General features: G+C 45.6%; 3 protein-coding genes across 5 annotated transcripts in view; 1 reads left to right on the top strand and 2 right to left on the bottom strand.

Annotated features, from left to right (window-relative positions):
- LOC109477675 (glutathione synthetase-like) overlaps nucleotides 1–1,984 on the bottom strand; it is a 7,342-nt gene extending 5,358 nt beyond the window's left edge. Inside the window, 4 exon segments of the mRNA XM_019779012.1 lie at nucleotides 251–326; nucleotides 922–1,020; nucleotides 1,215–1,390; nucleotides 1,696–1,984. Coding sequence (XP_019634571.1) covers nucleotides 251–326; nucleotides 922–1,020; nucleotides 1,215–1,387 — 348 coding nt within the window. The 5' untranslated portion in view covers nucleotides 1,388–1,390; nucleotides 1,696–1,984.
- Nucleotides 1,985–2,337: 353 nt separating this feature from the next.
- On the top strand, nucleotides 2,338–7,977 carry LOC109477678 (polyadenylate-binding protein 2-B-like). Of its 3 annotated transcripts, XM_019779018.1 has the most exons (8): nucleotides 2,339–2,680; nucleotides 3,624–3,756; nucleotides 4,306–4,329; nucleotides 5,020–5,081; nucleotides 5,266–5,372; nucleotides 5,646–5,733; nucleotides 6,013–6,167; nucleotides 7,019–7,977. In XM_019779018.1, the coding sequence occupies exons 1-8, from the start codon at nucleotides 2,567–2,569 to the stop codon at nucleotides 7,050–7,052; spliced, it is 717 nt and encodes a 238-aa protein (XP_019634577.1). In that variant the 5' UTR covers nucleotides 2,339–2,566; the 3' UTR covers nucleotides 7,053–7,977. The 3 variants fall into 3 exon arrangements, with proteins under 3 accessions (XP_019634579.1, XP_019634577.1, XP_019634578.1); XM_019779020.1 differs by lacking the exons at nucleotides 6,013–6,167; nucleotides 7,019–7,977 and adding an exon at nucleotides 5,855–5,911 and having other exon boundaries at nucleotides 2,338–2,680; XM_019779019.1 differs by lacking the exon at nucleotides 4,306–4,329.
- An 824-nt stretch (nucleotides 7,978–8,801) lies between these two features.
- LOC109477679 (trafficking protein particle complex subunit 2-like protein) overlaps nucleotides 8,802–10,491 on the bottom strand; it is a 3,065-nt gene continuing 1,375 nt past the window's right edge. Inside the window, exons 3-6 of the mRNA XM_019779021.1 lie at nucleotides 10,327–10,491; nucleotides 9,793–9,880; nucleotides 9,429–9,508; nucleotides 8,802–9,027 (exon numbers count right to left, since the gene is read on the bottom strand). Coding sequence (XP_019634580.1) covers nucleotides 8,982–9,027; nucleotides 9,429–9,508; nucleotides 9,793–9,880; nucleotides 10,327–10,491 — 379 coding nt within the window. The 3' untranslated portion in view covers nucleotides 8,802–8,981. The remainder of the gene's footprint in view (nucleotides 9,028–9,428; nucleotides 9,509–9,792; nucleotides 9,881–10,326) is intronic.

Here is a 10,491-nt window from a genome sequence, read left to right as displayed (position 1 = left end):
TGTGACGCTGAAGAAGAGTGATGGATGTCACTCGAAACGTCCGGAAATAAATAAAAATCCGTAACTGATCCAGTAGTAGAGTTTGAATTTTCTTACGAGTATCGTTTACCTGGATGTCTAACCTTCATCAACGTTTCTTTTGTTATCCTTCTTTTTGCCTTCTCTTATCTTTTTATCTTCCATTTTTTCTCCTTTTCGTCCTCCCTTTCTTAGTAATTCGGAACCTTCATCTGTAAGACAATTTTCTCACCTGAGCCACGCCCTCCTGCTGCACCTGCCTGTAGATGTCGAACAGCCGATAGGTGAACTTGTCTACCTGGACAGTACTGATATCAATAATAGCAGTGGGTCAGTAACTAAAGCTGTACAGGACTGGTATCAATAATAGCAGTGGGTCAGTAACTAAAGCTGTACAGGACTGGTATCAACATTACACACAACAACAGTGGGTCAGTAACCAGAACTGTAGAGGTAAGGCAGCACTGATAGAGCCAGAAAACAAGCATTACAAGACCATTCTGAAAATCTTATTTTTGCTTCGTCATTAGTGATACGTTTATTGATAGAGTTGCAAAATGAAGATTGGTACGTCTTTGTGAGGAGTGCAAATCTGGGAGAATCTCCTTCCATATCCAGAACCGTGCTTCTCTAGTTTTACACCTGAATGGGCCAGGATCAGGCAAGGTTCTGGATATGTATGGACTATCCAGAACTGTGCCTCTCTAGTCCTATGCCTAAATGGGTTAGGATTAGGATCAGGTAAGGTTATGGATATGCATGGACTATCCAGAACCATGCCTGAGCATGGCTATGGATATAACACTGTTCTGGATATGCGTAGACTATCCAGAACTGTGCATGAAGCATGGTTCTGGATAAAGCAAGGTTCTGGATATATATAAGATAAAGCATGAAGCTGACCTTTTGAGGCAGGTGGTGAGGAAGTTTCGGTCCTGGCTGAGCCGGTGGACCAGCAGGTTAAAGTCTCGCTGCACCGCCTTCGCCTGGTCAAACAGCACTCTGGGAGGGGGGGAGGGGTGTATTTTAGATTATTTATGCATGTATTTACATGTTTTAATGTAAACTTATAAATAAAACATGTACTGACAAAAAAAACACACAATAATTTGAATAAAGCAAAAAAGCATTCATACATGTATTACTGACAGTATGATCAAGACCTGGGTACAGGTGAGAAACAGGTAAACATATACCTGGGTACAGGTGATGGCAGCAGCAGGAAAGGTGCAAAGTTGACGACATCTGAAGACTCCGGCTGCTCCTTGGTTCTCATGGCGACGCCGTGGAGGATGGCCCAGTCCTTAGCAGAGTCGGCCAGGCTGGACAGCAGGGGAGGGGCCAGGGGGACGGGTACGGCCGGGTCCATGGTCTGCAGGATGTACCTGAGTACAGGTGAGACAACAGGTGAACATGTACCTGAGTACAGGTGAGAGAACAGGTGAACATGTACCTGAGATGTTGTTGTCTAATAATTGTCTAAAAGCGTTCATACCACTGAGCTATATTATATATACAGTGAAGAGAAGGATGTGGCGAGAATCCGACAGACTACATTATCCAGCCACGTCAGCTTCTTATTTAGGGTTAAATAGACAAATTGCCCAAACAGCCTGCGGCTACGGGACTGAGAGTAGACAACTACTGTGTTGGGAACTACCCCTACAAACTACAAACCTTGCGAGGGTTACAGAGTAGGTAATGTTATGCCTCGTCGACCGGCTTACAACTGAACTCACAGAAGGTACGTCAGGTGTGCGGCGTCAGGTGTACGGCGTCAGATGTGCAGCGTCAGGTGTACAGCGTCAGGTGTGCAGCATCACTTTTGCACAGTCATCTGGCAATGTGTGCCAACCCGGAAGTAAGTCGGCACCGTCGGACCACTGGACGTTTCGCCGTCAGACGATTCGCGGTCACTTCCGGGCCGTTTCGCGGCCACCGTGCACACACCAAATAAGCTGCTACAATCACTGTCTGTTGCCAAGATAACTTTTAAAGACTACTGTATTTACCCAAAGAGGTTACCGTCCCCACGATACACTTAAACCTCCTTGATTTCCACACCTTATGACATTTTTAACTGGCGACGAAACGTCCAGGAACCATCTTTTGGGTCCTACCATTGTGATTAATGTTTAGCTCTTGTTTTCTTTTTTTCTATATAGACATCAACATCTAAAAGTCATAATGAATGAATTTTTATAAATCTAGTAATATTTGTTTTATCTTCGAATGTATTTGGGTTTGAAATATGCTTGCATATTGTTAAAATACTTAGTAGATTGTAGATTGTGATCCCTACATCTGAATGGTTTGTTCCACTATGCCACTGGGCATTCCCATCATTCCCCTGACCGACGCCATCTTTATTCTTGTGCTTTCAAAATATTTGAGGTGCTTGAAAATCGCGTTTAATCCTAGTGAAATCTGGTCAATAGTCACCATCCTTTACCACAGACTCGTTCAGCACCTTTCGTGGAACATTTCCGTGTTGATTTGTTCAATCTCAGGTAAGTATTAGTGTAGGAAACGCCGCGAATCCCGAAGGATGGCGGACGCGGATAGCTTGCTGCTGGAGGACACCCCTGACCTGGCGGCTGACCCGACCCAAGCCGACACGCTGGAGAATGAAGCGGCGGCAGACAATCCGGTCGAGGATCCGGTAAGTCCCAACAGACCGTTTGGCTTGTCTTTCCTCTCCTAGTGGAACCCGGAAAATTATTATAAACTAGTGGTAGTACGATTTGGGGGGGAGGGGTATAAATTATTGTTACTGCTGCTGCTCCAGCAAAAAATACAGCGGATAACTAGCAACTGCGCAGTTTTAGCGAGGAAAGATGAGGACAAAGGGTGAGCAAATTATGTTTGCCGAATACCAACACAGTCGAACTTTCATGCCTAGCTTAATTTGAGGCAGCATAGGGGTCCAAAAATTATCCCAGCATATGGGGTTCATATCACAGCATAGGGGGTTCATATCGGCCCGCAAAACAGGTCGGACCCTGAGTTTACTACAGATTATGTCATGATACCCGCAGCTTGAACATTGGAGAGTTGAAAATAACGACGTAATCTGTCGTAAACTCAGGGTCCGACCTGTTTGCGGCCGATTCCTGAGTTCAAAATGGCGCCGATCGCCGATGATTTGTATGGAGTTACGTGCTCCGAGGCCGTGTTGTGGTTAAATGCTGCATTTGTTTAGGGTCTTATCCCCCTGGCCCGGCAGGTGAGTGCGTTAGGAAGCCAGCGACACCAAAAATCCGGGGCCGGCCAGTTGCATGAGGCCCGGCACGGCAAAGGTTGGTTTTGGCCTATGCATCGCACCACGACTCTGTCCCGACATTAGCATGCAAAAAGGGTACCAGAGTCGTCCACGGCTAGGGGTTCATATCACAGCATAGGGGGATTAGGGGGCCCCTATGCTCATAAGGCCTGGCAAGAGCACTGCTGTCTATAGAAGATAGAACTCTAGCTATGTTTGTCTGAAGTTGCCCCAGGATATTATCTTTATAATTTGCATAAAGGTGAATGTAACTTATGTAGAAGAAAGACAGAGTAGAGCTGTTTGACTGAAGTTGTTGACTGAAGTTGTTCTCTTGTCCCAGGAGCTTGAGGCGATCAAGCAGAGGGTTCGGGAGATGGAGGAAGAGGCGGAGAAGCTGAAGGAGATGCAGAACGAGGTGGAACGGCAGATGAACCTGAGCCCCACGGCCCAGCGACCCGGGGCAGCCGCTGGAGGTGAGGGGTCAGGGTTAGGGTCGCAGGGTAAAGGTCAGGGTTAGGGAGGTGGAACGACAGATGAACCTGAGCCCCACGGCCCAGCGACCCGGGGCAGCTGCTGGAGGTGAGGGGTCAGGGTTAGGGTCACAGGGTAAAGGTCAGGGTTAGGGAGGTGACCTGAGCCCCACAGTGCAGAGACCTGGGGCCGCAGCTGGAGACATGAACTTGAACCTCACAGCAGCGATCATGGCTTAGCTAGTGGTTATCAAGATGTTAGGGTTAGTTTATTGTTTAACAAGGTAAATACAATACAGCTAAGCCTAAGGTATTAATGGTGACCTGTACGGTGTACCAGTATATTTTGCCTGATAGTTCTACTTGTGGTTTAGTCAGACATCCCATCCCTGTCACCTTCTGTCTCCTACAGCTCCTGGACATGATCCCATATATGGTCATGCTGACCTCCCATGATGCCATATATGGTCATGCTGACCTCACATGATCTCATATATGGTCATGCTGACCTTGTACTTGTCATCACGTCACTCATGTCTCTTCTGTTTGCAGGTGGGGGGGCGCCCGGGCCAGCACGTTAGTCTGGTGTTACTGCCTTTTTAACGTTTCCAAATCATTTTTGCACTATCACTAAATGCTTGCAGTCAGTCTGTCTTGGTTTTGTTTTCTTTTTCTTTGGAGTGAGAGTAACCTTTTTGTAGCATGACTGTGTGCAGTGTCATCTCTCTCAGGTCAGTTTGAGTTAACAGTTTTGGAATGGCGAGTGTGCCTGACAATCAAAGTGGCTTGGGTTGGAGTGCCTGTTACAGCGTGTAGTAGCTAGTGTGTAGGACCTCAACTGTCCTTTTCCTTGTGTGCTGATGCCTGTATTTGTCCCTTTGTGTCCTGATGCCTGTATTTGTCCCTTTGTGTCCTGATGCCTGTATTTGTCCCTGTGTGCCCTGACTGCCTGTATTTGTCCCTGTGTGGCCTGATGCCTGTATTTGTCCCTGTGTGGCCTGATGCGTGTATTTGTCCCTGTGTGCCCTGATGCCTGTATTTGTCCCTGTGTGCCCTGATGCCTGTATTTGTCCCTGTGTGTGCCGATGCCTGTATTTGTCCCTGTGTGCCCTGATGCCTGTATTTGTCCCTGTGTGGCCTGATGCCTGTATTTGTCCCTGTGTGTGCCGATGCCTGTATTTGTCCCTGTGTGCTGATGCCTGTATTTGTTGTCCTGATGCCTGTATTTGTCCCTGTGTCCTGATGCCAACTCTGTCCTGTTTCCAGTGGCCTTCCCAACCATAGAGGAGAAGATGGAAGCTGATGGCAGATCTGTCTATGTTGGAAATGTAAGTACAACTCGGTGATGTTTCAAAATAAGTTGCTTGAGTAACCGCTTTCTCCTGTAGAACTTTGATGATTCTATTGTAGGTTCGGTTAGTAGACCTCTGAGCATGGCTCAGCATGCGATAGGAAAGTTATTAGAACATGTCCGTCATGTTGCTGTAAGCAGTGTGAATTTACCATTTTCAGGTTGACTATGGAGCGACAGCAGAAGAACTGGAGGCTCACTTCCACGGCTGCGGCTCCATCAACAGAGTCACCATCCTGTGTGACAAGTTCACCGGACACCCAAAAGGGTCAGGATTATCAGGGGCTCAGGGTTGCCTAGTCACAGTAGATTCCAATGTTTGCTACAGAGCTTCATACACATCGCATGCAATGCTTGTTCATACTTTTTGATACTTTATAAGCACATCTCTAGAAAGACAACCCCAGTACTGCTGATGTTGCTCATTTTGACAATTTAGGTTGATCATTGCTGATGTTTGACATTTCAAGTAACCACGTAATATCCAGTGGATGCATGTGCAATGCCTGTCTAACTAGCTAGACTGTTGTTTGTGTTGCAGATTTGCATACATCGAGTTTGCAGACAAGGATTCCATAGAGACAGCAAAAGCACTGGACGAGTCTCTGTTCCGGGGAAGACAAATTAAGGTGAGGATGGGCTGTACGAGCTGCCATAGTGCTTCAAGGGATTTTAACCAGAAATGGGAGATTGTCAGGGGTACAGGCATTATCTCTGCGGGTTGATTTATGTCAGTTTCTCCCCCTGCAGGTTGTGCCAAAGCGAACAGACCCGGCACTTGGCTCAATCTGAATTCTACCATCCATAAATTCTTAGGAAGACCTGGTGGAGGATATGAAAAGTGTTGGATTTAGTTTAGGTTTGAGATATCCCTGCGGGTCGATTTATGTCCGTTTTTCCTCCTGCAGGTTGTGCCAAAGCGGACGAACAGACCCGGGGTGAGCACGACAGACCGCCCACCGCGCGGCCGCGGGTACCGAGGGAGGGGCGGCGGGTTCCGCGGGTTCAACTCCGGCTACGGCGGGTACGGAGGGTACTACCCCAGACGGTCCCGCGGATTCAGGTCTGTATGCTTACATGTGGGGGTGTATAGAGGAGTGGGTGTGTGTGGATGGTGTATAGAGGAGTGGGCTACGGAGGGTACTACCCCAGACGGTCCCGCGGATTCAGGTTGGTTTATATGTGTGTGTGTGTGGATGTTGTGTAGAGTTGTGTGTGTGTGTGTGGGTGTAGGAGAGTGGGTGGGTGTATATAGGAGTGGGGTATGGAGGGTACTACCCCAGACGGTCCTGCGGATTCAGGTCGGTTTACATGTGGGGATGTGTAGGGGGTGGGATGATGTGTAGATGTTGTATAGAGAGTGGTGTGATGTGTAGATGGTGTATAGAGAGTGGGGTGTGTGTAGAGGAGTGGGGTGTGTGTAGAGGAGTAGTGTGATGGTATAGAGTAAAGTGCGGTTATAGTAAATGTTTAGCTTTTGTTGGAAGATGTAGCTGTTAGAGTTAACATTTAGCTTGTGTTGTAAGACTGTTTCTCCTGTTCAGTAGCTTGTGTAAGACTGTTTCTCCTGTTCAGTAGCTTGTGTAAGACTGTTTCTCCTGTTCAGTAGCTTGTGTTGTAAGACTGTTTCTCCTGTTCAGTAGCTTGTGTAAGACTGTTTCTCCTGTTCAGTAGCTTGTGTAAGACTGTTTCTCCTGTTCAGTAGCTTGTGTAAGACTGTTTCTCCTGTTCAGTAGCTTGTGTAAGATTGTTTCTCCTGTTCAGTAGCTTGTGTAAGATTGTTTCTCCTGTTCAGTAGCTTGTGTTATAAGACTGTTTCCCCTGTTCAGTAGCTTGTGTAAGATTGTTTCTCCTGTTCAGTAGCTTGTGTAAGACTGTTTCTCCTGTTCACCTTGTGGTTTTTATTTCCTACAGGTCCCGGCGAGCAGCTTGGTATTCTCCCTACTAAACTGGCGGCCGTAGCTCCCTGCAGTTAGATCTGTCCTAGCCACAAATCCAGTGGCTCAAATGTTTTCAAAACCTGCAAACTATCAGCTAAATGGTGTTACTAATGCTGGGATAGGCTTTTGACTATTCTCATCCAAATCATGCATTTCTGATGCTCCTAAATGAGAATTTTTATACCATGCCGACGGAAATGAGAAACAATTTGGTCCTAAAAAAGAACATTCCAAAATCTTCCCTCGTAGTTAAATCATAGCTTTCTCATGTAAACTTTTCTTCTGCTAAATGTTGGTAAAGCACAGTTGAAAAAAAAAAAGTGACTGAAATTAAGTTGGTGGCTGCAACAGCCAAATTTTGTGGTAACATCCAGGAGGGTAGTTCTGGATTCTGCAGTCCTTGTTACAATGGCCAGGCCTTGTTATGATGTCAGTCCTGTTTTAGCAGGCCTTGTTTCATCAGTCTGTTTCAGTCCTGTAAAGATGGCCAGACCAACCTCACCTGGAGGCATCTGCATGATTGTTTAACTTTGGTTGAATCCGTTAAGCTCACTGTACAAAGACTGGTGTGCAATAAGTGACATTAACTGGTGACTTCAGGGCGGTTTGGCTGGCCATTTTTACCTTGTGTAAGCTAGAGGCGATGTTTTGCACATGACTGGGCGTTTTTGTTTGTTTGTGTTGTTTTCTCCACAGGTGGTTCCCATGTGGAAGTGTCTGGACGTCTCCCTTCGACAGCGGCAGTCTGGTTATCACTAGTTCAAGCCCCCAAAAAATAAAAGCATGAAAATATGACACAAAAAAAAGAGGGAAGAAAAAAAACAAATTACCAGAAAAAAATTAAGAAAATAAGAAAAAAAAGTTAGAAGAAACATAGACGGGGCATTTTTGTTTTAGTCTTTTTATTTTTCAATAAAGTTCCTGTAAATTGCAGTGAATTGTAATTGTCATTTTTTCGTGTGTACTTTTACTGAAGTAACCCCAAGATAACATTTTCCAGCTACTGGTGCACATGTAGTATCAACAATAGTAATTCCTCCACACAGTTATTTACCATGTACATGTACAGCATACATAACACAAGTACAAGCAGTCGGGCATACTTGCCCAGACAAGTTTAATGACATCAGATTCCATTCACAATTACCGAATGTGACATACTTGGTGCACAGTTATACAGCCTAAGTGATCGTTGGAATAGGTACCTCTGACAACCATTAATATTTCTTAAAGTTATGTACTGTGAACTAGAAAAGCCTTGTGTCTTGCTTGAGTCCATACTTTTGATTCTGACATTTTACAGCTGATAAAAATAGAACAACATGAGAGTCAAAACAACCGCTATGGGTAGAAAACAGTCCTAGGACATCCGCTAAGAGACAGTTAGTGTATGCAGCTTAAATACCGGTAGTAGGTCAGCAATTCCAGTACAGGGTGCCGTGTGACTTGCTGTAGACTAGTATGAATAGGTTTTATAGTGAAGTAAATATATGTAACTGTTACATGTAATATTATAGTCTTCAGTGATGTCTGCTGGAGTAGACATGGTACTGAAGGCAGGCTGCCCCTCTCCCCCATCACCACTCCTGAGCAGACCGAACCAGCGCATCAGCAGAACGTACTGCACCTGCGCAAAACCCGTAATATATTGTGCACAGCACTTCAGAATGTCTCATATAAGGTCATATTCGCGCATATAAGGTTACACCCCGTCTGTAGTTTTTAAATGTTATGTCGGAAAATATATACATTTGTACTCTGCAACAGCCAAAATTCGAATGCAACGGTGACCAAACATCCAACAAATACTGAAAAATCATGGTTTCGCGCAGGCACAGTACGTTCTGCCGATGTGCTAGCATGTCCAGTTCACATCAGCAGCCAGACTGTCGACCCGCTTACGTCCAGCTCAGTTCGGCAGCCAGGATCGTCCAAAATCAGCTGTCCTGCAGCATCATCCCGTTCACAACCTTCTCAAACACCCTGCACAGGCAACAAAACGTTTGTGTGAGAGACACTCGTACAGGCAACAAAACGTTTGTGTGAGACACTCGCACAGGCAACAAAACGTTCGTGTGAGACACTCGCACAGGCAACAAAACGTTCGTGTGAGACACTCGCACAGGCAACAAAACGTTCGTGTGAGACACTCGCACAGGCAACAAAACGTTCGTGTGAGACACTTGCACAGGCAACAAAACGTTCGTGTGAGACACTCGTACAGCTACAGGCAACAAAACGTTTGTGAGACACACAGGTAACAAAACGTTCATGTGAGATGCACGGGCAACAAACGTTTGTATGAGACACTTGCACAGGAAACAAATGTTCTGAAGCCCACAGACTTAGTCCAACTATATATATATATACGTGTGTTGTCTGACCTGGATGTAATTCGATCCCCAGGTGTGTAGAAAGGGTTACACACCATGTCCGTGTAAGCATTGTGCAGCTTCCGGAACATCTGCAGATAACAGAGATTCCATCATGAACAACTTACACATGGTACACATGCACTGCCTCTACTGTACAAGCTTTCACCCTAAGTTTCCTTTCTTAATCTTATTCAAATCCATTGCTTTCCTAACCAGCTTTGCCAATACACATTTTGTATCTAGATGATACAGACAGTTGCAAATAAGACAGCAAACTGACATCACTGGTCCTTTCAACCCTTGATAATGATTACAGGGTGCAAGAAGCCTGCCAAAAGTCTTCATGACAAAAACCTGAGAGGAAAGTACTTACAGTTCTGATCTCGTTGTCTCGCAGAGCCGTGTTGGACGACTCGACCACCACCACAAACTTGATTTTTGTGTTGGTCACGTAGCCATACCTGCCAACCGGAGGTTAAGGCAAAATCTATGTATGCTGATGACACGGTGATTCACTTCAGTAGCAAAAGCTTAAGGATTATACACTTTATAATCCTCTGTAGGGTACAGCTAAAGGATAATCCTCTATACTATAGGGTACAGCTAAATGATAATCCTCTGTAGGGTACAGCTAAAGGATAATCCTCTGTAGGGTACAGCTAAAGGATACACTTTATAGTCCTCTGTAGGGTACAGCTAAAGGATACACTTTATAGTCCTCTGTAGGGTACAGCTAATGGATAATCCTCTGTAGGGAACAGCTAAAGGATAATCCTCTATACTATAGGGTACAGCTAAATGATAATCCTCTGTAGGGTACAGCTAAAGGATACACTTTATAGTCCTCTGTAGGGTACAGCTAAAGGATACACTTTATAGTCCTCTGTAGGGTACAGCTAAAGGATACACTTTATAGTCCTCTGTAGGGTACAGCAGGCCCAGGTACAGCTCGCGAAGGTCGTTGGTAGTTTTGCCGACGTTGTTGATTTTCTCCTCCACCACGTCGAGCGAGGTGTGGACGGTGTAGTGGAACTTCAGCTCGTCTTCTGTGGGGATCGTCTGGATGTACAGG

The sequence above is a fragment of the Branchiostoma belcheri genome, unplaced genomic scaffold, assembly GCF_001625305.1.
Source record: "Branchiostoma belcheri isolate BF01 breed outbred unplaced genomic scaffold, Haploidv18h27 scaffold404, whole genome shotgun sequence".
Lineage (NCBI taxonomy): Eukaryota > Metazoa > Chordata > Leptocardii > Amphioxiformes > Branchiostomatidae > Branchiostoma > Branchiostoma belcheri.
Note: the sequence above shows the minus strand (reverse complement) of the source record. Positions and strands in the feature narration are given on the sequence as shown.